At 40.2% G+C, this 27,861-nt stretch overlaps 1 protein-coding gene across 1 annotated transcript in view; it reads right to left on the minus strand.

Moving 5' to 3' along the window:
- gabbr2 (gamma-aminobutyric acid (GABA) B receptor, 2) overlaps positions 1-27,861 on the minus strand; it is a 202,534-nt gene that overhangs the window by 53,869 nt on the left and 120,804 nt on the right. Inside the window, exons 4-11 of the mRNA XM_053613058.1 lie at positions 22,941-23,042; positions 15,382-15,447; positions 14,904-15,092; positions 13,949-14,191; positions 9,978-10,038; positions 3,112-3,192; positions 960-1,110; positions 340-472 (exon numbers count right to left, since the gene is read on the minus strand). Coding sequence (XP_053469033.1) covers positions 340-472; positions 960-1,110; positions 3,112-3,192; positions 9,978-10,038; positions 13,949-14,191; positions 14,904-15,092; positions 15,382-15,447; positions 22,941-23,042 — 1,026 coding nt within the window. The remainder of the gene's footprint in view (positions 1-339; positions 473-959; positions 1,111-3,111; positions 3,193-9,977; positions 10,039-13,948; positions 14,192-14,903; positions 15,093-15,381; positions 15,448-22,940; positions 23,043-27,861) is intronic.

Genomic DNA, 27,861 nt, shown 5'->3' on the forward strand with positions numbered 1-27,861 from the left:
GCATCCATCATCACTGCTATCACAACGCCAGCCTTTGTCTCGACTATGTGGAGTGGCTGGACTTGGCTCAGGCTTCTACCATACGTCACACACCACACAATTTTTGGGCTCTCCCCAAGGACTTATGCCTTCACAGCAATCAAAACTTCTTAATTAAATAGAGGTTGCGATCGTCAAGTTCCGACAACGAGTAGCAGGACAACTTGCCAGAATCGTCTGAAGGGAAGCTCAGCGTTATATAGTATGCCAGTGTATGGAGAGTGAAGGTGGAATTGTTCTTTAATTACATTTGGCTGCACCTGTTCATGTCAGAACACAGATGTGACAGTCACTACTCACAGTGCACAAGGTCTCGAACGCTTGGTCTGAGACAAAGGAGCCGTCCAGGCCAAAAAGGAAGATGGAAGCATAGGACAGCATGCCTCCAAGGATGATCAGGTTGTTCATGTAAGGACTGGACATTTTAATCAGTCTGTGCCAAGACAGAAGAGAACATTGTGCTGACACACACACACACACACACACACACATCCCATATTCATTACATAGTGTAAGGCACTGGTTCTCAAAGTGGAGTCGAGGACCTCCAGAGGTCTGTATAGTCTGTGATTTTTTTATTTTGTTACAGAAGTGAAAATCACCATTATCAAAGTTAATATATTTATTATTGAGTTATTACTCTATGTGACTGGTCACTAGAACTGAATGGGTTTAGTGTATAATATCAATAAATAATGTTTACATGAATCTAATGTGTTCTGTCAGCGGAGACAAAAAAAAATGCTCTATGGCTCCAATGCATAGCAAAATTATTATTAAACATATTTAAATAACGAGCCTAATACTTATATAGTTTATTATACACAGTGGAATTGATTTTACAGTTAAAGTGGTCCCCGGCTGCGGAATGTTTGAGAACTCCTGGTGTAAGAGTATGACGTGCCTAACCCCATCCTGACCTGTGGTTTCGGTTTTTGATGTTGAAGAAGAGGAAGGCGCCTGCCATGAGCATGCCGAGGATAGTGATGGTGGACAGGATGCTGTAAAGTGGTACGTTGATATGGCGTCGCTCTAGACGCACAAACGTCCGGTCTTTGGGAGGCTCCACACCTAGGATGGACACACACTCACTTAGTCTAAAAGAGAAATGACACTTTATGCATGCTTACGTTTTCTCTAAAATGCCATTTTCAGATAAACAGCATTATAATGTGATTTTTTCACACTTCAGAAAGATCACCCAGTTGAGAAAGACTGCTAAAGCACTGAGTTAAACAATAGCAGACTTTTACGCTAAGGGTTTGAGTTCAGCTTCTGATTCTTTAATCCTGTCAGAATCTGCCACCCTGCCAGCTGGACTACATTACACACGGTTTTCAGAGCATTGCTGTTTCTTACTTCTTTGAGTGAGAGTGATGGGACAGATAGATAGATATTGGGCATTTTGGATTATTCATTTTCCTTTTCATCAAACTACTACATAAATTTGTATCTATCGTTTTGTATTTGAATAAGTTTCTCTCCACCGTCTTTGTTGGTGAATAACTGATGATTGAAAACTTTTGGCTCTGGTCATTTATACCACAGTTTGGGAGTTTATTGACTACTGTCTACTATTATAAGGTCATATGTACACCGATCAGCCATAACATTAAAACCACCTGCCTAATATTGTATAGGTCGTCCTCGTGCCACCAAACCGGCTGTGTTGAGGCATGGATTCTACAAGACCTCTGAAGGTGTGCTGTGGTATCTGGCACCAATCCTTTAGGTCCTGTAATTTGTGAGGTGGGACCTCCATGGATCGGACTTGTTCGTCCATGCACAGATGCTTGATTGGATCGAGTTCTGGGTAATCTGGAGGCCGAGTGAACACCTTGAGCTCTTTGTTATGTTCAAACCATTCCTGAACAATTTTTGAAATGTGGCTGGGCGCATTATCCTTCTGAAAGAGTCCACTGCCATTAGGGAATCCGTTTGCCATGAAGGGGTGTACTTGGCCTGCAGCAATGTTTCACATTGCCTCCGATGGCTTGCCTTCTTCCCATAGTGCCGTTTCGGAGATGCTCTGACCCAGTCGTCTAGCCATCACAATCTGGCCCTTGTCAAAGTCGCTCAGATCCTTACGCTGGCTCATTTTTCCTGCTTCCAACAAATCAACTTTAAGAACTGACTGTTCAATTTTGCTGAATAAATCCCAGCCCTTGGCAGGTGCCATTGTAATGAGATAGTCCATGTTATTCACTTCCCCTGTCAGTGGTTTTAAGGTTATGTCTGATCAGTTTAATGATCTACAATATATGTCTCAAATAGCATTGTGCATTGATATTGCCCAAGTTATGAATTTGAAGGAAGGATATTGTGAATGCTCCTCACTGTGCATGCTTAATTCAACTCTGCCCTGAACACAGTGTATATAAGTGTTTTGGCTGAGGTTGTGATATATAATGCGAGACACGAAAATATGCAAAAGCAGAAAGAACCGACAATAATATAGGCATGGATATATTTCAGAATTTATTTCAAGGGTTTATTGAAGGGTTTATTTATTATTTAGCTTCATATCTGTGGTATGAAGAAGTTAGTCAGTAGTCAGCAGTTTCAAGGTCCTGAGAAACAGGTTGCTTCACCACACTATAATGGTCTTAAACACAATTCAAAGGCAAATTATCTTGAGACTATTTATTTGAGTTAACAGGACTTTGCAAACAACCCTCTGTTCTGTGTTTGTGGTCAGTGACCACAGTGTTTTGTCACTTCTTTCCTCCTTTGCTTACTTTGCAAGCTTTTGTCTGTGTTCCAATTGATTCCTATGGCTTGTCTTACCAAGTTCTATTTGAAGACATGCCTGACATCAAAAAGAAGCATTTCCTTGTAATGCTGTGTGTCTATTTGTGTGTGTGTGTGTGTGTGTGTGTTATTGGTATGGTATAAAGAAGAAAATGCTGGGAATCAAACACGACGAGGTTTACAAAGAATGTGAACTCAAAAAGGCGATGGAGGAAAAAACAAACTAATAAATTATTCATTAGATCATGCAAATGATAAAAGAAGACAGAAACAAACACATGCACACACTCACAAGGCCACACTGTGCTGGACTTTCCTTACCTTGGAACCTCATGGTGTTGTTGATAAGGTCCAGAATGTCGGCGATGGCATTGTACTCCCCAACCTTTACTTCCTGGCCCTCTGCAAGAGACAGCAGAAGTAAGTTGAGAACAGCTCTGATAAGAGCTCTAGTCTGAATCACTCCTTTAGTCTGGGAGATAAAAATACAGCATGTCTAGCAATGGAGAACGGACATTAACTCAAGTGAGCATTAGAGCATCTAACCGTGGGGCTCTATAGCAGAGTTCTTCGCCACTGTGTGTCTTTTCTCCTTTGTGCTGTTTCTGTACTATACACATGAGCTACATGTAGTCACAAGATCTGCAGTAGAACTTGATTACCTACAGTCCCCTCCGAAACTACTGGAACGGCAAGGCCAATTCATTTGTTTGTTCTATACACCAAAGACATTTGGGTTTGAGATCAAAACATGGATATGAGACGAGAATTTAGGATTTCAGCTTTTATTTCCTGGTATTTACATCCAAATGTGTTTAAAAAAAAAAACTAAAACAAAGCACCATTTGTATCAGATCACCCAATTTTTAGGTCATCAAAAGTATAGGAACAGATAAAGCTTGAAGTAAATTAAAGTAAGTTTTCCAGGCTTTTACTGCAGCTTCTTTCAGTTGTTGTTTGTTTTGTGGGTTGCCTTCCTTCCGTCTCCTCTTCAGGAGATGAAATGCTGCTCAATTGGGTTGATTGATTTGGTGATTGATTTGGTCAGTCCAAAACCGTACACTTTTTCCCCCTGAGGAATTCCTTTGTTGAGTTGGCAATGTGTTTTGGATCATTGTCTTGCTGCATGATAAAGTTCCTCCTGATTAATTTGGGACGCATTACTCTGGATGCATCAAAGGATGTTATGAAGAAGCGAGGCTGGGGTTGATTTCGTTCTAGCCCAGACTGTAGATTCATGCAGTGGTTTATATTTTTTAGCCTACAGCGTTAACACATCTGTAACATATTATCAGCAGTGATTGAGAAGGCACACAGAGTCGCAGAAATAGAGAAATAGAGTCGCAGATGTACTGCACATGAAAGATGTTTTTTTTATTTCCTCTACCATCCTTTTTTTCCTCCTCGAAAATCCTTTTGGAGGCGTAACTAAGTAGCGCACATTGTCTAATGAAAGTACAAATTACAGATGAAAAAACTGTAGGTTTAGTGATTCTTCTTCTTCTTCTTCTTCTTCTTCTTTTTCTTCTTATTATTCTTATTAGAACAAAAGGAATATAGCTTTTCTGTTTACTGTGTTTGGTATTTGGAGGAAACAATGCATGTGTGCAGTAGAGCATTATGGGCTCAAAACACTTTTTAAAAAAAAAATCATCACAAATACAGCTGTCCAATCTGCTTTAAAGTGTACTTCACCCCACATTATTGCCCCCAATAGTTGCATACTGTCATTTTCAAACTATTGATAGGTATTAGACATTAGACCTCCATGTAATATTAGAGCCATCACTGAATAGAACAGAAATTACATTTATATTAATAACCCCGCTTGCATCTGGCACAATAAATGGAGTAATGTCTTTTCTCCTATGAGGAAAAGATGTTAAAAAATAATGAAGCAATAACACATGAAGGCTATTTGAACATTAGGTTGTGTAACTAGATATGTTTGTGGTTATGTGTCCGTAGGTACCATGAAAATGATCTTGAATAACAGTTAATTACAGATAAACCCAAGGCATCTCACATATATCAGATCTAATCTTATTGACAGTTTTATATGTCTCATGGGCGTACTACACGAATTTCTATAAACTGAGTGACATGCATAAGGAGACCATCATGAGCAGATCTGTAACATCATACATTTATTTATTTCCTCTCATGTGTTTATGGGTTTTCCTAAAATTGAATTCGAAGTGCCTTGTAATATTGTTAATGAAACTGAAATTGTGTCCTCATTCATGAGTGTTAATGTGAATGAATTTAAAAATATGTCAATGTAAGAAAATAATATAAATGACAGAATGGAAACTATGTTTTTCTGCTTATTTGAATGCTCTTTTTGTCCCTGCTCCATGTGTGGAAAGGTGGCTGAGGCTGATTGCAGCTGTCTGTGCTAGTTATGGCCTGCTGAACATGCAGCCATGCAGGCAGCTCTCTCTGAGCCACAGCCCGAAACACCATTACAGGCCACAGGATCACTGCTAACCGCACGCTCCCCTAGCCAAGCCCACCACCTCCACCAACCACCTCCCTCCCTCTCTATCTAGCTCTCTCATTAGTAGTCAGTACCAAAACTTCCAGCCCCTTAACTGCGTTTTCAGATGAGCTTTTTTTCTTGGGTGTTTACATTTGAGGCGACAATTCAGTGGCCAAACTAGGCTAATGGGTTCATGCATGCATGGCATGTTTAATGGCTTCTTCCAAGCTAACAGCTCTTATCAGGTAAAGGCTATTGCTACAGTCGCTGAGCATTAGTTATATTTTGACATATGTAATTAGAGTAAAATAGAATGTTAAGTATGTATAAGCTTGTGATTAGTGCATGTGGTAGTTTTGGAATCTATGCTAAATATTTCAAATTGATTAATTCTAGTTTGTGCACATACATACAGTATAGGGTATGTATATTCAACTGCGATTTCTGAAGTTCTAGCTACATACTTGAGTGCACAGCAAATATTGCTCATGTGGATACAGACCACATGTCATATAACAGAGAACCAGTGACTACATTTCCCATCCTGCACTGCGGCCTACAAACATGGCCACCGTGGACCGCAATTCCCAGAACACTCATTCATTCTAATCACACACACCTGCATCCAATCTCACACACAATCACACCACAGTTTAAAAGGGACTTTCGAGGTATTCTCTCTTTGCGAAGTATTGAGTGTTATCACCATACCAAGCATTTGTACCCTGTTCCTCATTTTGATTCATGTTCTTTGGTCTTGTTTCTAGTTTCTCGTTCTCGATTCTTGCCTTGCAGGCATAAACGTTCTCGTTTATGCCTGTTTGCAGATCGCCTGACCCATTGCATGTTTTTGACCATGCTGTTGTCTCATGAATTGGATTTGTCTGCCTGTCTCTCTTTATTAAAAGCTCTTATCTGCACTTGCGTCTGTCCTAACCTCCATCACGTCCTTTTCGTGACACCACAGATGTCTGTGGCATCGGGATTTGGGATCCCCGGCAATACCATCACCTCCCTAAATGGATAAGTAAACAGATATGAAAATGCTTTTATTTATCGAAGAGCTGCTTTCAAGTAAATCATTTGCATAAATAAATGTGCGAGGACGCTGAGCTATGGCCATTTTTTTTTTTTTTTCATATGTTTGTCTGCCTTTGCTACACTATTTTTCAAGTGGTTGGTTTCAAACTGCTTAAAGACTTCGCTAGGACCAAATCCAGACCATGCCCCACCAATTGATGAGGGAGTCTCATCTTCGACATTAATTCAGTTAATAAGCGTGTATATGATTTGTGACTACAGGAGTAATCTGGCAACATTAACTGTATATTAATGTTTTAGTTATTATTCCCATATTATATAGGTGTTTCTGGAAATGTATATTACCTTCAATGTAAAGTGTTAGTCTCAAATTTTTACCTGAATACATCATTGAGTTTTATACATATTTGAACAACATAATTAAGAGCCATAAATTGCGGAGGTCTCTTTTTATATGTCTTGTGTTGAGACATTGTAACACCTCCATTAATAAAATAAGAACATAAAACAAAACACTAATAAGGTGTACACTTCATAGCTATGAAACAGTGTCTAATATGTGGCCCACTATACTGTAGATTTACTTAATAAACAATTGAACTGTAATATCTCTGGCCTCAAAGCTCCAGGTTCCCTAGAACTTGAGGTCTAGTTCTGTCTGAGTTTTTTTTTTTTTTTTTAATGTTCTCCCCATGTCTGCATGGGTTTCTCCCATTTCCCAAAAACATGTACAGCAGGTAGGAGGATTGGTGACTCTAAATCGCCCATAGGTGTGAATAAGTCTGTGAATGTGGGTATGCACAGTGCATGGTCCCATTCTTGGAGTCTTCCCGCCTCACTCCCAGTGCTCTCAGAATAGCCTCAGGATCCATCATGATGTAGGTCTACATTTTACGGAATATGTCTCGTTTGATACAGTGATAAACCTAGAATGTGTCCTTGCCACTTAAGCAGAAGCATAATTAATGAAACTGCACTGATTCTGTGTCTAAAACAATTTGGACAAAACATACGCTGGGCTTCATTGCAAGGTTTTGCAACCATATCCAGTTTATAAATTTCTCCCCCACCTTGTCCAGATGGAGTTGACAAAGAGGGATATGAGAGATGGGCTCAGAGACGTATGGCAGCATTGAGCAGAGGCTCGACATCTCATTAAATACACGAGCTGGATAATTAACATGCAGTGAATGTGGAGAGAGGTGAGGGACAATGATGCAGGAGAGAATACAAAGAAGAAGGAAAGAAAGATTGACAGGAAACGATAAATGAGAGATGATAAATTGGTCCAAATCAAAAGAAAATAGAGTGGGAGTTTATTATGAGAAGAAATGAATACATGACCAATATTTAGAAACATCTGTTTCTAGTTTCTAAAATATAGATATGACTCTGTTTACTTGGTTTGTGTTTTATGGGTGTATGTGTGTGAGAGACAAGAGCGATATAGAGAGTATTGCCATTGGGCAACGTGCCACTCTTGTGATTGTTCTAGTGGTGCAATAGCACGTTTACTCCAATGCGTTTTTCACCACTTATCTACGGCTGTCAGTTGTCATCGAATAGGCAGCCAGTTCACAGCTTAATAGGTTTCCCTGTCCTGTTGCTTTAAACATTCTCTCTCTCTCTCTCTCTCATGCACACACACACACACATACACACACAATGATGTAATATGCTATAGGGGACACCGCTGCAGCTCTGCACAGAGGTAGATAAGACTGAAATGTTGGCTGTGGGTTATGACAAGGGAATCCCCACTCAGAGATTAAATCCTCCACCAAGATCTAATCTTATCTAACTAAACCTCACGCAGGCCTCCAGAAACATGTTGGGTTAGAGACATTAGTATGGGAATTCAGGGCAAGCTTGGCCAAATGCATGCAGCAGACAAATGCATTGTCATGATTATGTTGGTGTTTAGAATATTACAGCTTGAGCACACAGCAGAGGACCATTTAATCAAGACCCTCAAATTAGTGCACACCAATTTGACAAAGACATTGTGGATTGGAACAATAGTGATAAAATACTAGCAGACTTAATAATAAATAAATTGATGAATTCAGACTTACATTTATCACTTTTGTGATTTACAAAAAAAAAAAAAAATTGGATTTACTTAATAATTCATAGATGTTATTGAGCACTTCAAGATGTGTAATTGGATAATACAAGTAGACTTTAACAGGTAAATTTGTTAGGAAACCTTAAAAATATTTCACCACAAAAAGAAAGATAAAACTAATCTTACTGATTAGGCAGGCTTAGTAGATACATCAATAGCTAGCCAGCTTACTTACAAAAATAAACCAACTACTGTGACATTACATAATTAGGCATTAAATCTATCAGCAACATTATAATCGCCAGGGTTTTAAAAAATCATTTTATTCTATTTTATTGCCATATTATACAGTAACAAATAGGAATTATACAGGAATTACTGTGAAACAAATAGGAAAGGTGGAATGTATGTCTGGACCTGGTGACAGGTCCTGGAAAGTCATCATACCTGTTTCAAATAGACCATTGAAAGAATCTGATGACGTGTTTGCTTTTATTGTTCTTTCAACCAATCCCCTTCTCTACTCTGTCTGATGTTCTTTTTTGTGGAATTCTGTGTTTGGTTTATGCCAGATGTAACAGGTCCCCCGTCTTCCAAAAAGATCCACTTTCGACTCATCAAATTATTACATCTAAGTGTTGATTTAATTGAACAGGCCTGGTTGGATCTAGTCCAGCTGAACCCCATTATGAATGCAGTTTCATAGATTTGGGGAATTAGTATCTACGGGGGCAAATCAAGCCTAGTTTTCACACAAGCCCAGTTGGTACTGGATAAACTTTTTTGCTTCAATAAATAACATTATCATTTAAAAACTGTATTTTGTGTTTACTCAGGTTGCCTTTTGTTCTTCTTTCGTTTTTACCGTTGATTACATGAAGTATTTAAACCCCTCATGTGTCTTCGTTCAATGCGAATTACTGAGTGTCTGTACCGTACTGAGCCATTTATCCTTATTTTCGTTTCATGGTTTTGATCCTGTTTTCGTCCTCATTTCCTGATTCGTGTCTAAGCCCAGTTTATGCCCGTTTGCCGATCACATGACTATCTGCTTGTTTTTGACCACGGTTTTGCCTTTCGATTTGTCTGCCCTTCTCTTAAATAAAAGCTTTAACTGCATTTGCGTCCATCTCCTAAAACCATTACATGACAAGAGATATACACAAAAACAGAAGAAATCAGGCAAATACTTTTTCACAGTACTGAACTTGCTAGGGTTTGTTTTGTGCGTTCCCAACTTTGTCAGTTGAATGTTGGACTGCATGTGTATCAGTTTTGTTATTTCTAAACATTACTGATAGCAGACATAGGTGATACCACATAAAGACATTAATGTATAGAGAAAAAAGGGATGTATCAGCTTTAAATTGACTCATTTGGCTTTTATCTAAAGTGACTTACAATCGAGCTGAGCAGATGAAGCCTATTGGTCTTGCTCAAAGGCAGCCTGGCAATAGCCCAAATAGCCCAAATAGCCCAAAGCCATAATCACTGGCCCACCACTGCACTACAGGGAGGTTGGCTTATAGGATAATTTTATAAGCCAGTGAGTGCCATCCCATTTCTAAACAATCCCTGACTGCAGATTGCACTTACCTTGAAACTGTGTGAATTTGATAGTTCCCATGCGCTCTCCATTTCTGAACATCACCTGACCCTGTGAAAACATACATAGTTTATCTTCAGATAAACTGCATATAAAACCCACATTGACAGCTACTTAGGCAAGGATACAGGGTACAGTAAGTCATTCACATGTTTATGGCTAGCCTTAAAGAGCCTTATTAAGAGTAATGTACAACTTTACTGCTGCAGCCTTGACTCTTGGTGCAGGGACAACCTAGAGTGTTCCCCATTTAGCCTGCCATAGTCCATGGTTCTGGGCTCATTTATTAAATTAGAGGTCAGAAAATTGATCCTTTTATAGAGGCAAACACAATTAATACTAGCAAAATTGATTGGTTAAATATTATGAGAGCATGAGGTCCCTAAGGAGGTCCAGTTCATGTTGACCAGTTCACAAGCCTGTATCGGTTAATGAGACTGATCTCTTGTGAGAATCCAAAGCCAGAAACAATGCGCCACCAAAGTCATACTTGATTGCTTGGTGACAAAAGGCTAAAATGGATAATAGGATCTGGGAACCAATATAGCACAAAACCCACTGAACATTATGAATTAATGGCTGTTTGACAGGTCACTGTGGATGACTGATCAGATAAAAGAAAAAAAAAATATTGTAATAAGGGAGACCATTATCCATGAAACCTCAACATTGTGTCAAAACATTGCCTTGTGCTCATTATCTGTTAAGTATTGAGCAAAGGCTGTGTGCCAACTGACTTGGCTAATGAGGCATTGGACTGGATTTGGATTCAATGGCACCCAGTATTACCGTGGCGATGATTAGAAGTCTGTTGGTTAGTACCCAGGGAAGGGACTGAGAGCCTATCTCATCTCTAAAGACATTCTGCTTTGAAGTGCAGATTAGTCCCTTCATCATGTTCATCTTTATTTTTGAGGCTCTGTTGCATAAATGTTTGCATTACATTCAATTCTCGGACATCTATGTAAATGCCATGTAGTACAAATCACACTAGCAACTATAAAACTGAGCTTCCTCATTCATATGTCATCTATATCCAATGCACAACAGTTTAGGTTGCATTGAGGGCACACGGTAGCTCAAGGGTTGAGAGTTTGATTCCCGACATGGCCCTGTGTGTGCGGAGTTTGCATGTTGTCCCCGTGCTTTGTGATCTTAGTCCAAAGACTGAGTAGCATGAATGTGTGTGTGATTGTGCCATGTGATGGACTGGCATCTCGTCTAGGCCCCTTGTGCCCCCTGGGATAGGCTCCAGGTTCCCTGCGACTCAGTAAGGATAAGCTGTACAGAAAATGTATGGTTGGAGGATGTTGTATTGTAAAATTTTAAAGTCATATAAGTCGAGTCTCATATATGTTCTCATACATATTCTCAACTCTTATGAGCAACCCTCATAACCCTACATTAGTGTATACTGACAAATATGAGCATGGCCAAAAAGCTTGACAGCAATTTTAGTAGCATCCTTTGTAAATAATGCATGCATGTACACTATATGGCCAAAGGTTTATGGACACCTGACTCTCACACCCATATGCAGATCTTCCCCGATCTATTGGCACAAAGTTGAAAGCACCCAATTGTACAGGATGTCTTTGTATGATGCAGCATTACATTTCCCTTCACTGGAACTAAGGGGCTCAAACCTGTTCCAGCATGACAATGCCCCTGTGCACAAAACGAGGTCCATAGAGACCGTTTCATATTCTTTGCCAAGGTCAGAGTGGAAGAACTTGAGTGTCCTGCACAGGGATCTAAACTCAACCCCACTGAACACATTTGGGATGAACTGGAAAGCTGACTTCACCCCAGACCTCCTCACCAGCCATCAGTACCTGATAGCACTAATGCTCTTGTGGCTGAAAGGGCAAATCCCCACAGCCATGCTCCAAAGTCTACTGGAAAGCCTTCTGAGAAGAGTGGAGGATACTATAACAGCAAAAGGGGGACTAAAGCTGAAACCGGATGTTCAAAAAGCACATATAGATGTGATGGTCAGGTGTCTACATATGTTTGTTCATATAGTGCATATCTCTCAGTGTTGTACAGTATGCATATGTGTCCCAATATACACGTCTTCACCCAAAATAAGATACATACCCAGTTTACATATTTGTCCTTTCTCATTCACGCAAACATTCAAGAAACACCCAAAGTATATGGTTGGTAAGTCAAACAGCATTTTTCCATGATAATAGGTGGTTCTTGGTCATGTTTAGGGGTGACGAGTACCAGACTCTTGAGCAACAACTCTGGCTAACAAGACTAAGCTTTTGCCAACTTCTTCCAAATTCACCAACTATACCAGTAAGTAAAGCGATTTCGAGAACTGGCCATTTTTTAATTTGACATTTAGAACTGTTGTAGATTTACAATCATGGGTAATAGGAAACAAATGAGTTTGAGGTTCAAAGCAGGAAAAGCTGTAACTGGCTCTGATCCAGTCAAAAGTTCAGCAACGGTCTAACCCTCGATCTCTCATTAGAGTGATCTGTACTCCCCAGAGGCTTCACTGAGCTAATGTTTTACTTCCTAAAGTGTGCTGCCGCTCGATCAATAACCCTGCTCGGTGGTTTCAGACTCTGACAGAGAGAGTCCAGGAGTCAGAGTTTACAGCATCACGGGACTTTGAGTGCAGGGAACACGCAACAGTAATAAGAAATTTTATAGGTGCTGCATGTGCGTAGGAAAATGTCCTTTGAAAGAACAACTATAACCTTGAATTTAAAAAAAAAAAAGAAGCAACCTGCAGACTGCAAATAAGGCAGTTATACTGGGGAAATGTATAGCTGACATTTCAGTGCTTATTCTGCAAATTGATCAGCACAGAACAGTATTTTGTGAGAAAAAGCTCTCTCTGTGGGAATTACCACAGCAACCTAGCATTCTCCTGTAAAATACCCCACACAGCATTCCTCTATAAAGTATCTTGTTTTGCTGTTCTGCTTACACTGCTGCTCTCTTTCTTCCTAGAGAGCTGTTTGTTTTACTGCAGTTATTTTCCCTCTATTATTGTGCAGTGCTGAGGAGGGAGGCTGTGTTCTCAGGGCCCAGGGTAGGTGCTGTCAAGCTGAGTGTCTACCACACTTCACCAGGGGGACAATGATAGATGTGAAATAACCTCTGGCTAAGACCTAAGAGGGTTCAAAACAACCTGATTTACACTATATTAGCGCTCATGCTTTGCTCTTTGCTACTGCAACAGCTGTATTCACCGGCTTTACATTTCCTGTCAAGCCTTTTTCATTCCCTTAGCTCTCTTTCTCTTTTTGTATCCAGCAGCATCCTATCGCTCCAGACACACACACAGACACACACACAGACACATACATACACACACACACAAAGCATGTCTGCAGGCACGATGCTCCCTGCATACCAAATCGGTACAGCTCTCTCTGGTTCTCACCTCTCTGCAAGCTGCCTCTATTTTTTTTTTCTATTAGATTTTCTGTTTGCTCCTGGTCTCACATGCCAGGTCTGTTACCCCGCCCCTACACCAATGCCTTTCCTCATCCCTGTCTACACTCACTATCTCACTCATGCATGTCAACAGCACCAATCATACAATGGCTTTTATAATACTTGTGCCTGAGAAAATGTCCCTTGACATCTCAGCCAAAACAGCATACATAGATCTTGCAAGTTGCCCATAAAGTTAGTGCTTTTTCAGCATAAATGGCTGCCAGGAATACCAAGAATTTGACTCTTTCCACAGGATCACTGCCCTCGAGCGCAACAGATTTTTAAAGGATACTTAGAACATATAGGATGTGAGGCCTGTACATGGAAGACTTGTTTCCCCAAGCTTCACTGAAGATCAGTGTTGTTTTTCCTAACAAATATCCATTCATGAATTTCGATGAGGCATCACAAGGAACATCACAGTTCATTAGAGATCTGGCTGTCAGCCTGCATTTCACACTTGCACTAAAAGGTTGACAGAGGAACAGGGTCTCACCGTCACTCCGAAGAAGTTGGTCTCGTTCATCACATCCAGCACTAACTTTCCCACCTCCTGGTCATCCATGGTCATGTTATGGTAAATGTCATGCCTCTGCTTCTGACGGAACAGCTCCATAACACGGCTTAGTGTCTTAGCAATCACCCAGATGCCGTCGTAGGCAAAACCGTGAAATTTGCTGGCCTCTACTCCTTTTTGCTCCCTCTCTCTGGTGTACTCCCGCTCATACTCTTGGGGTGTCTGAACATGGAATAAAGCAGACAAAGCAATCTTAGGGATTTCTGATCATTAGCATAAGGAAACTTTATAAGGAAAAGTACATCATTAACTATTAACTGACACTGAGTAAAAATGATCTGGACTATCATTAATTAGCGATCGGAATTACACGGTACTATCAAGGTTTTATTGGTTAAAATCACAGAAATGTCACTGAACTTTATAAATACAAATCTTAAGATCAGGTCAAAACTTATAGTTTAACATATACATCACATGGCCAAAAATATGTGCACACCTGATCATCGCACCCATATGTTCTTGTTAGTTCCCCCTTTGCTATTATAACAGCCTCCAGTTTTTTGGGAAGGCTTTGCACTAGATTTTGGAGTGTGGCTGTGGGGATTTGCTGATTCAACCACAAGAGCATTAGTGAGGTCAGGCACTGATGTCAGGTGAGAAGGCCTGGTGCACATTTGACATTCCAATTCATCCCTAAGGTGTTCAGTGGGGTTGAAGTAAGGACTCTGTGCAGGCCACTCAAATTCTTCCATACCAACCTTGGCAAGCCATGTCTTTATGTCACTCGTTTTGTGCACTGTACTGTATTTTAAGAATACAGTGGATTGTAATTTTACTTTTATAAGACGCATTGTTGTTGTCCAAACAATATCCCATTGGACAACAACTATATTAAGGTATATTGAAATCATGTAAAATGCCAGACACTTACCCTTCCAGAGATTCCTTTAATCCGTTTGGCGCTGAGAGGCTCAAAGTCCACACTTATGTACCCCTCCATAGCAGTAAGCAATTTTCTGGTGGTGCAGTTGGTTGAGTTTGCCTGCTCCCACCAATTGCCTTGGTACCATCCTGGAATTATCCACTGATACTTACTGCCATACATGTTCAGGTTATAGGCCTAGAAGGCACAGAAGGGATGCAGAAGGGATTTGTATCAGTGATTCATTCAGAAAGGTGCAGAAGGTGTTTGTAGCAGCGATTCATTCGATACTCACTTCATACCCCAATCAGGACACAGAAACAACCACACTGACAATATATTTTATATTGAACACAAGCGCTTCGTAAAGTTACACATGTTTTCAGTATAGTGTATGTAAACCATGTATGTCATTAAAGTACATTTATGACCTAAAAAATAAAGGTACGATCTCAGTGTCAAGTATTTAAAAAAAAAAAATACTCACACAACAGAAGACTTCAGAGGCCAGGTTCTCATCAAACTGACCAATGATGATCCTCACATCATTGTCCTATAAGCATAGTAAGCAATTATTGGACACAAGTTGCAAAGACCATTCATTCAATCATTCAATCATTATTTTCAGTAAGCACTTTATCCCGTTAAGGATCATGGTGGATCTAGAGCCTATCCTGGAAACGCTGCACAGGCCAGAATAAACCGTGGATGGGATGCCAGTCTATTACAGCGCACCATGCACACAGATTAACACATTCATTAACACTAATTTAATGTAGCCTATACACCTACTTTAATGTTTTTGGGAGGAGGGAGGAGAACCCAGAGGAAGCCCATACAGACACAGGGAAACATGAAAAACTCCGCACAGACAGTAGCTCAGGACTGAACTGCGGGCCCTGTAGCTATGAGGTGGCAACTCTTCACACTGCACAACTATTCACACCTAGTTCAATCATTCAGTAACTGTTTTATCCTGTTAAGGGGTGGGGTGGATCCAGAGCCTATCCTGGGAACACTGCCAGGCTAGAATATACCCTGGCCAATCCATCTACTGGCATGTGCTAGGGAGGTGGGAGGGAACTGGAGAACCCTGAGGAAACACATTCAAACAAAGGGAGAACATGCAAAATTTCACCCAGACAGTAACCCAGGTTCAGGATTGAACAGGGAACCTACAGCCATGCTACTGTATCATATGTGCCACTGTGCTGGGCATGGTACCCAGTTGTACAAATCTATTAAAATTGAATAATTAGGAAATTCTGTTCACTACATATGCTTAAGTAGATGTCTGCATTCTGGGAAATCATATCCCGTTCTCAAAACAGCACAGGATAATTGTAGAATGCTATAGCATCTGTCAGAAGTGAGAAGAGTTATGTGTGTTAAGCTTGGCTGGGCAGGGCTATATTATACCGAATGGCTCCATCTGTTACAGCGCAGACATTAATGTCAGTACTAAGAATTGTTTGATACCCAAAAAGGCCAGAGCACTGCTCTCTATCAGCAGCCTAAATACACGCTGCCTGATTGAGTCTGTAAATAATTCAGCTCACTCTGCAGCATTGTGTTTCCACCTTGTCCAGTTCTGCATCACAAAAGATCAATCTTTCAGCAGCTTGGTACACTGAGACAGTGTACACTGTGGGCTCTAGTCTCAATACACTGAAGCACTGCAGGCTCTAGACTGAATACACTGAGGCACTGCAGACTGAAGGCTCGAGACTTGGAACACTGAGGTACTACAGGCTGCAGACTCTAGACTTGCTACACTGAGGAACAACAGATAACAGGGTATAGACTCCGTACACTGAGGCATTACAGACTACAGGATATAGACTTGCTACACTGAAGCACAACAGATAACAGGGTATAGACTCCGTACACTGAGGCACAACAGACTACAGGCTCTAGATCCGGTTCACTGCACTAAAGACTGCAGGCTCTAGACTTTCCCTCACATGGCACACCAGGAGACAACACTGTTTGAGATGGTATGCTGGACAGTGGAAACATACATGATAATTATATTTAAAAATATTACTTTTTAGGATTGATATGGCTGTATTATATTAAACACAAATGAGAAGACTGATCCTGGCTGATTTATTTTGAAATTACTACGGTCATAGATGTTTCTCAGCAAGATATGTTATAGATATGTTAATCTAATAACAATCTCTGCAAAAAACCATAACAGCTAGGATAAGATGACAGATAGATATCTCACATATTCATGAATGTGATGTTAGTAAGGAGATTAATAAAATAATAGTGCCAAATTATTATTAACAGAAGGCTCTTCTCTCTTATCCCTTTCCTGTAAAGAAGTCAGACGACTGTATAAAAACACCTCACAAGATTTAAAATAAGCATTATATGCTGTAAATCCTGCAGCATTCTTTTTCATCCATCCATCCAATTTCTATACCGTTATCCTACAGGGTCATGGGGAACCTCTAGCCTATCCCAGGGAATATCGGGCACAAGGCGGGGTACACCCAGCACAGGGTGCCAATCCATCGCCGGGCACAACATACACGTTCACACACCACGGACACTTTGGACATGTCAATCATGTTACTATGCGTGTCTTTGGACTGGGGGAGGAAACCGAAGTACCAGGAGGAAACCCCCGCAGAACAGGGAGAATATGCAAACTCCACACACACAGGGCAACGGCGGGAATCGAACCCCCGACCCTGGAGGTGTGAGACAAACCTGCTAACCATGTCTAGTGTAGGGCCCTTCAAATAAATTCTTACCAGTCACCTTTAACATACATAACCTAAATAATATCGTGACGTCAAATAAATACACAAAATATATACATCATGAAATTTGTTGTTCCGTTTTGATCCACAAAGTTTTTAAATCTGTGTAGAAATCAAAAAATCTTCAAAACTGAACTATTTACTTTAGAGCAGCTTTCATCTTGAACACCCAAAACCACAAGACACCCAGCCAATAAATGTGCACTAATGAGCAGCTTACATTCACACCAATTTAAAGCCTATAGCACTTTTCCTGCCAGCACCCACAGCCTCAGAACAATCAAGTAAATTCATCATTGAAGAAGTATGCATGGTGTGTGGTCTAACAATCTCCTGTATTCTTCCTCACACAGTCTCAGTAAGTGCCTTCAAAAACGCCTGGCTCCCCTCAATATCTCCACAGCACTTCACAACAGCCAGAAAACATGCTGGGATATTGTAGCTTTTGTGAGGAACAATCCTGTTTTCCTTTTCAGGCTCTTCCGCATGCCTCAGTCAGTGGAAACTGGTGCTCAGGCCCTCCAGTGAGGGCTTTTAACCTGTGAAAATGCTTCCAACCATCCAGGAGTTCTGAGACATTCAAATAAAGGCTGCATCGATGCCAGTGCGGCAAATTGTTCACAGTGTTTGTGAAATTCAACAAGCCAAAATGAATGCTAAATAAGCCAAAGTGTCTTTCACTCTCTGAATACACCATTAAACTCTATTAGCTGTAGAACTATTATGGCTGGATTTGAACAGTGGTGGACAAATTACTAGCCTGGGTTCAAGCAGTTTACGTACACAAGGTAGCAGTTTTTCATTCATTTTTCAGGTTCAGTACGTTGTTTGTATAACAGTCATGATTTATTATTTTTTTTTATTTGCTCATCCAACAAACTGAGAAAGGAAAATACTCTACTTCCTGACTTTTGTTTGTTTCAATGGGCATCAAGGTTGTGAAATGGGTAGTGTTGATGCATCACAGCTTCAGGGTCCCCAGTTTGATCCAGAGCTTGGGTTACTGTCTGAATGAGTGTGCCTGTCCCAGCCTGGGTATATTCCCACCTCACGGCCAGTGTTCCCATGATAGGTTCCAGAGCCACCACAACTCTGACCAGGCTAAAGTGCTTACTAAGATTGAATGATGATGATGATGATGATGATCCAATTGGTTTATATATTTCTTGGTGATGCAAAGTTCTTCTTGTGCACCGAGGACGTAGTTTGAAACTGTTACTAGGCATCTTAATTAGTATGAACAGATGCTAGACATCAGGATGTGGAAACAGTGTCAACTGAGCAAAATACATTGTTTAAATGTAAGGAGGCATTACCCACAAAAAGGGTAGCGCAACACACGGTCGCCTTGCATTTAAATACTTCGTCAAGCGGAAATAAAGATACTAACCAGACTCATAATGTATTTTGTGTTACACCAAAGCCCATAACCAAAATGTTAGCCAAAGACTTTTTGCCTTTTTGTCATTGGGACAAACATGATATGCTTCATCACCAGAGACATTATCAGGAGAGGACTACAACTTTGAGGAAAATTACATTAATTGCCACTTTTTCGCCTACTTAATTGGACTTCTGGGCAAGCAGAAAATAGGATTAAGGAGCACATTGGAGCTTTCAATAGCCCAGTAGGCTAGTTAATGTATTTATGATTTTTCCATCATTGCCGTGCATGAGTCACTGTGAGTGAGGATGTTTTACCCTCTGAGAGATGATGTCAGGTGAAAATATGGTCCTTGAAAGGAAACATTTCTGTGATGTTATTTGGGAACTGGAGACCACAAAGATACAATGCTGGTTTAGGAATAAGAGTTGCAGTGGTTACACAGTAAGAGTGAGAAACGCTGAAGGGAAATGACTCTTCAAAAACAGTTTGTTAAGGCATTAAGATGAGTTAAATATGTTGTAGTAGAAGGTAACAGGGGAAATGGCTCAGTTCAGAGCAATCCAATGGATGCAGACTTGGGTTGGCATATACATAGATAGATTTATAGATTAAAAAGAATCAGCTTTACTAGCAAAGAAACCACCACTATTTGTCTTCACTGCCGATCATAGTGAGGCACACAAATTATTTCTTAAGCGTCAAATTACTCCAGCCAATTAAACAGGCTGCTAACAACAATTCGTGGATAACTCAACCATAAAGATAATGGCTTCAACTAAACATATGGGATAGTTTCAGGAAAGTTCTTAAGATGTCAAGAAAAACTGCTGGAATTCAATTGGGATTAGAGAACTGTAACAAACTTCAACAGACACACCAGGGGCTGAGCATTGCAGGAGCATTACAATATAAATACAAATAATAGTTTAATTAACAGTAACCAGACAACTGTAACAACACTATAGACTGGAAATTAGTGTACAGGATTTCAGAATTCAAACCTTATATTAGAGTTAATGCATGCTTTTGTTTACTTCTGTATCCATCGATGTAATGTATGACAGAAGTCAAATGGAAAGTGTTAACCCCTTGCTATCATGTATTACTCTGTAACTACAGGGAATGGGAAATTTAAATATGTCGATTCAATTTGGCTTTCAGTTCCATTCATATAAGTGCATATAAGAAACTGAGTATATAACGAGTATAGATTGTTCCAGACTTTCATACCGCTTGACCGAATTAAGCATTGAAAATCCAACCATACTCTGTGACATGTATAAAATGCTGAGCAGGTTTTATACATACAGAGGGTTCATTATTAGGTAAAGAGCGGCAGGAGCTGCAGTCCCAAAAACTGCTCAACTGTCTCATTGTTTCAATAGGAACAGTCGCACATGCATTTGTGGGATCTAGTTCTTCAGGTGACAGAGAATGTAAATGTAGAATGTGATCAGACTGTCAGAAAGAACAGCTACATAAGGAGGGATTTTATAATAGTGTTGCAGTGTATAAAACTTTCATATTACGAAGACAAATGCAAATTTCAGAGTTCAGTGGTGCAAAAAACACAGACACTGGTATACAGAGATGTGGAAGAAAGTGATATGGTCAGATGAGTCATCCTTCACCATATTCTCAACAAGTGGGCGAGTGCATCTGTGGCGTACACCAAGAGAATGGCACAAGCCTGAATGCGAGAACCTTACTGCGAGGGGGTCTGGTTGCCAATGAAGGGAAGGGTCACGACAATTAAATATAAAATTATGCAGAACGATCAAATTCATCCTATGATGAAACATTTCTATCCTGATGAGAGTGGTCTCTTCAAGAATGTCCCCACCCCCATCCCATCCCCAGTGTGCTCACTGAATGGTTTAATGAGTATTCAAATGATGTAAATCATATGTGATGGGCTTCATAGTCACAGGATCTTATCCAGTTGAACACACGTGGGCGATTTTAGACCGACATGTTAGACAGTGCTCACCACCACCATCATCAGAACACAAACTGAGGGAAAATCTTTTGGAAAAACAATATTCACACCACATCTCATACATAGTTCCAGAGACATACAGTGGCAAGAAAAAGTATGTGAACCTTTTGGAATTTCATGGGTTTTTTTAAATATATTTGTTATAAAATGTGATCTGATCTTCATCTAAGTCAAGAGTATTGACAAATATAATGTGTCTAAAATAATAACACAAAATAAATTCTGATCGCTCATGTCTTTATTGAACACACTCATTCAACATTCAAAATGGCAGTGGAAAAAGTAAGTGAACCCTTTTACAACGAATAACTGGTTGACCCCCCATTGACAGCAATAACCTCAACCAGGCGCTTCCTGTAGCTGTGGATCAGACCTGCACATCGTTCAGGAGGAATTTTAGCCCATTCTTCCTGGCAGAACTGCTTTAGCTCGGTCATATTCTTTGGACGTCTCATGTGTATGGCTCTCTTCAAGTCATTCCATAGCATCTCTATTGGGTTGAGGTCTGGGCTCTGACTCGGCCACTCCAAAAGGCCGCTTTTGTTTTTCTGCAGCCATTCTGTTGTGGACTTGCTCCGGTGTTTTGGGTCGTTGTCCTGTTGCATCACCCAACTTCTACACAGTTTCAGCTGACGTACAGATATTCTCACATTAACCTGACAGTTATATCAGACAATATACATTATATCAGACAATCTCACATTGTCTGATATACTTGGGAATTCATCTTCCCCTCAATGGTTGCAAGCTGGCCAGGCCCTGGTGCAGCAAAGCAGGCCCAAATCATGATGTTTCCTCCACCATACTTTACGGTTGCGATGATGTTTTCATGATGATATGCCGTGCCCTTTCTACGCCAGATGTAGTGCTGTGTGCTTTTTACAAATAGTTCAACCTTAGTTCCATCAGTCCACAAAACATTTTGCCAATACCGCTGTGGAGTGTCCGTGTGCTCTTTTGCAAACTTCAGGCGTGCAGCAATGTTCTTTTTAGTAAGCAGTGGCTTCCTTCGTGGTGTCCTGCCGTAGATACCCTGCTTGTTCAATGTTTTACGTATTGTAGACTCATGAACAGAGATGTTAGCCAGTTCCAATGATGCCTTCAACTCTTTGGTTGTCATTTGGGGTTGTTTCTTTACCTCACTGATGAGTCTTCGTTGTGCTCTTGGTGTCATTTTGACTGGGCACCCAATTCTTGGTAGAGTAGCGACAGTCCCAAAGTGTCTCCATTTGTAGAATGTTTGCCAAACAAATTGAATTTCTAAAGTCTTTGGAATCACTTTGTAACCCTTGCCAGCTTTATGTAAATCAACAATTCTTGATCGTAGATCCTCTGAAAGCTCTTTTTGGCGAGGCATGGCTCACATAAGCGTGTGCTTCTTGTGCAGAGCAAACTCCAAAAGTTTGAGGGGTTTTTATCAGTCAAAGTAGCTGTAGTCCACCCCTCCAAATCATTTTCTTAACGAGACTCCAGGTGTGCTAAAACCTGACTGCTATTAGCTTTTTTGGGGTCATTAACTCAAGGGTTCACATACTTTTTCCACGAGCACTATGAGTTTTTTTTAGGTTGTTCTCAATAAAGACATGAAAGATCAGAATTTATTTTGTGTTATTATTTTAGACACATTATATTTGTCAATACTCTTGACTTAGATGAAGATCAGATCACATTTTATGACAAATTTATTCAGAAAACCATGAAATTCCAAAAGGTTCACATACTTTTTCTTGCCACTGCATAGAATCTATTGAAGGTGTTCTGGTGAATGGTGGCCCGACACCTTATTAGAACTTTTATGTTGGCTTTTCCTTTAATGTTTCTATAACGGAAAATGAGATGTAAAGTGTTTTTAGCTCAGAAATAAATCATAGATGCTGTCTTACCTTCAGTTTCTTCACATTAACACAGGGGTCATTAGAAAAACTCTCAGTATCTGCTATCTGGATATCTGCCTTCTCAAGCTCACTGGTCAAATCATTGCGCACCTGCGAGAGAAAGAGAGAGAGATGGGGGGGGGGGGGGGGGGGGTGTATGTTAGTAGATGAGGAATGGCATACAGTGAGCCAGCCAAAACCAATCTCCTTGATTTATGCCTCAGTTCACTCTAATCTCTGGTGGATCTGACACTAGAGCCATGCTGTTCACATCCACAGCATCCACAGTGAGATCTGTTCTCTAGTGGTCTACTGTTCCCCCACTGGGCTTTGGACATGACTGGGTACTGGCTCCATCACCCCCCACAGCTATCAACTATGCCTGCCAATGAATAGTTATGAAAAATGGACCAAAAACAATCCATACTGTTTTGTATGTCTCATGTAACCTTGAACGTGCAAACATAGTCATATGCTATTTGTTGTGCTGTGATATATAACAAAGCTACCCAAGAAGCTCTTTTCAGACCAGAAAACCAAGTGAGAGAAGCGCAAATCAACAGACATCCTCATGATAAATGGATCTAAAATACAGCTCTAATAGGCAACTTCACTCTGGACATCAGACATTGTGAAAGATTGAATTAAGATTGATCACTGGGCCTTGTTCTTCTTCTGCACTGGGTGGCCTCCATAACTTTTAGTGCTTTCACAGAACACTAAAGTAGTAGTAGAGAGAGCTCGAAGTAAAAGCATGCTAACTTGAAAGATGGGCTGTGAAAGGTCCTTCTCGGGCTTGAACTAAAAAGAACAAGGGAAGCTGTAATTACAAGTTGGAGTTCATGCACTGTCAGAAAAATGTTTCATGCTTCAGCTATTACAGTCACATTTGGTCACACAGGGACAAACTGTCCACAATAATATACATATAAATGAAGCTCAGTAATAGACAGTATAAACTGCTATAAACTGGCACTACAGTGTCTGGTAAGAGCTAAAGATGGCTATAAGGTGGCATTACAAATATTGATAACACCACTCAATAGGCACATGTTTATGGGCTTTATTACCTTGTGTATATTGCAAAGCCAACCATCCAGTCAGACCTTGTCATGAATGGACATCATGATACGTATAGTAAATAAAAATGTATATGTATATATAATTCAAAATGATAATCACTGAATTCTTTGAAAACACAAGTTCATAAAGCTACAACACTTACAGAAACCCTTCATGACATCTGACATAAGCCTATTTAAACTTTTATAAAGTCTTATTTCATCAGATGCCAGCCTTCATAAAGACTGGCTTGCTAATTGTCAAGTTGATGTCAACTGATATGGATTACCGTTAATGCAATGACCCCGTAATGACAGGGTTATGAATGTGTTTCAGAGAAATAAGGTTTTTGGAAGTTACCACCTGCTCAATTTTCCACTTATACTCTATTCAGAAGCTATCTCACATCACTACTATATGACATGGCAGAGTGCTGCAGGGATGATGTATTTTTGTAGGCCAACCTGGAAGTTAGTATCACCCTGGTTCCCTCGGAAAAAAGTGCTTACTGTATGTAAAGGCTCCAGCTCAATTCACACCACATGGTTGGAATAAGCATTTACATATGCTTATGTAGGTTTATGTAAGTGGTCACAAAGAGTTAATATACTGTAGGTGTCATGTTATGTTGTGTATACCCCCTGGATGGAATAAATGTTTATTTAGATTTATGTCAGTTACATTTACATTTACATTTATCCATTTAGCAGACGCGTTTATCCAAAGCGACTTACAAATCGCGGAGAACAATATCAAGCGGAGAACAATACAAGTAGTGCCACCATACAAGATTTATAATTGTGTTCTAGAAAAGCAAAGTGCGCAGAGTAGAGGTGTAAATACCAGAGTCATTTTTTATTTTATTTATTTTTTAAAGGATAATGTGGGGTTGGTGTTTTAGGGGTTAGTTAAGTGTTCATGGAAGAGGTGGGTCTTTAGCTGTTTTATGAAGGTCGGAAGTTCCTTCCACCACTGAGGGACAATTAGTGTGAAGGTTCTGGAAAGGGACCTTGAACCACACTGAGTAGGTAATTCAGTTATCATAAAGGGCTTATATAGATGCTACGTAGGCTTATCAACACTGTCCTTAAGTGTCACTGAATAGTAACGTGTTACCTTTTTCACAGACAGTGTTGGTGCTAAGATCAAGTCTGACACAGGTTCGGAAATAAACACCCATGTGACTCTCTGTAGTTTTTTTTTTGTAAGTAATAATTAATGTATTTCACGCAGCTGCATGAACTGTCTGCCAGTTGATCCAGACTGTCCCACATTGTTCTGATGTAGTGAGCATATTGGCAGCCTAATGGATATTCAGATAAATCCTGAATATCCAGGTGATAGTGTGCGTACCAGTCTGAGTATGTGTATGTCTATGCCAGTGTATGAACACGCCAATTAACAATAGTGGTTGTTTACATGAGAGTATAGGTGTGTGTGTTGTAGAAGTCGGGACCTTGAGGCTCCTTAATGGTTAGCTCAAGGCAAATAATTGTGAGACGGGTGAGAAAAATTATCAGGTGAATGCTGAACGTCAAAAGGGCTCCAAAGGATTATGGGATTTGAGTCTAAAGCTGGGAGAGATGAGTGTGATGTGATGAAATTTATAATGCATTTAGGCAGTGACCTGTCAGGTGAACCCAGCCTGAAGAGAGTAAACAGGAAGGAGCATGACTCAGTACATGGAAGTGAAGCAAACTGTTTGTGATGAGCTAGTGCTACAGACTAATTTACAATCAGCTACAACTTTTTAGTACTTACATGCAGTTAGATGAGCAAATGCAGCGTAACACCAGATCAACCATTACCATCCAAGTTTCATTACACTCCCTTTACAGCCTTCCTGTTGTTGTACTTTAAGAAGAGTCCAGCAATTCACCAGAAAACCAAAGAAGCCTGTTTCTATCTCAGCACTTCTATTGAAGTGCTCCAGCTGATCTGACCTCTATCCTATGAGACTCGCACACAGAGGATGTTGAGACATCAGAAGGTGTGTGTGTGTGTGTGTGTGTGTGTGTGTGTGCCAAGCAGGATTTTCCATGAGCCAGGAGACCAGAAAGGGGATAGCAGATAGATAACACTTGCAAATGTCACAAACATCTACACTGTTTAATATTTGTCACACACAGAAAGAAAGGACCATGTGACGTGCTGTCTTTTATTATTTTTTTAAGCTAATAACATTTAATCAATAATCTAATTCATTTTCAAGAAGCTAATTACATGATCATGTGCTAAATGAAGCAACAAGAGGGCTCAACCCTGAAAAGAACATAATGTGTGTATCTAAGATGAGCTCATGCCTGATCATGACCAACTAGAGATTTTGGACAACATTTTCAGCCTACTAAGTAGTTTGCTAATGTGACTAACAAAAACAGTGTATTGTGTAGTTCTCAGATCAGGTTTGTTGTCATGCACAGACTTTGAGCTGTTTGCAATGAACAAATCAATCAAAAGCAACTGAAATAGTTCGACACAACGAATGCTTCAAGTGGTTTCCCCGAATTCAACTGAAAATGCGACTTATTATGATTTCTCCAGTTTCAAAATTATTCAAACCCCTTCATGGCGAGCATCTTTAGTATTTAGTAGAGCACGCTTTTGCTGTTATGACCTGCTGCAAACGAGATGCATAGCTTCTGGCAGCGTTCCTGAGGAATCTTAACCCATTCCTCATGAGCAATGGCCTCCAGTTCAATAATATTCTTGGGTTTGCGTGCTGCAACCGCCTTCTTCAAATCCCACCACAGATTTTCTATGGGGTTCAAGTCAGTCATGCCGAAAAGTTCCCGTTTTGTTTCATCGCTCCACAGAGCAGAATCCCAAAACTTCTGTGGCTTATTTATATGATTTTGAGACGACATTTCTTGTGCTTTTGGGTCAGTAGTGCTGTACGTCTTGGAGTTCTGGCATGGAAACCTTCTGCGTTTAGTACGCGCCTTACTGTGCTCACTGAAACCTCAGAGCCTGTCACCACCAAGTCTTGCTGCAGGTCTTTTGCAGTCATTCCAGGGTTTTTCACAACCTGCCTTCTCAGAAATCTGGTTGCAACCGTTGACAGCTCCCTTTTTCTGGCCCGACCAGGTATTGCATACATTTTCTACCCCTAGCCAGTTCAGGTATTTCATGTGTTCCAGCTCAAGCACACCTGGTGCAACTAATGAAGCCCTTGCTTAGTTGCATCAAGTGTGCTTGAGACAACACCTCTTTGCATATTTATGCTGTTGTGAGAGAGTCTATTCAGGGGGTTGAATAATTTTGAGACTGAAGAAGTCATTACAAGTTGCATTTTCCGTTGAATTCGGGGAAACCACTTGAAGCATTCGTCGTGTTGAACTATTTCAATTGCCTTTGTTTGATTTGTTCATCGCAAACAGTTGAAAGTCCGTAAATTTTGACAATAAACCTGATTTGCAATGGGGGTCGAATCATTTTGACCGCAACTGTATATACATGATGTTAAAAAGTTAAATTTGTTCATTTACAAATGATACGTGTACTTATCACTTGTGTTACTATCACTTATCACTAAGTGATTTTTGTCATACTGTATGAAAAGTTACACAAATTCTGACCTTTTCTAGAGGGATTCCTTTATAAGGTTTAGTAATATGTTACTTTGTCACAATGCTGACATAACGTCTGTCAAAAAATTCACATGTGGCTGTGACATCAAAGATGATATCAATTGTAATGACAGTTACAGGTAATGGTAACATTGGAAAGCTATATTACAGGAAAGAAACAGTCATGAGAGTTTCTGATAAGGGTAATACCTAATATCTAATCATCATAAACATCTAATAAACCATATGCTCACCAGAGTACATGTTGCCAAAATTAGCATGTGGCTGTGACAAAAAAT

This window comes from Ictalurus furcatus, chromosome 24, assembly GCF_023375685.1.
Source record: "Ictalurus furcatus strain D&B chromosome 24, Billie_1.0, whole genome shotgun sequence".
Lineage (NCBI taxonomy): Eukaryota > Metazoa > Chordata > Actinopteri > Siluriformes > Ictaluridae > Ictalurus > Ictalurus furcatus.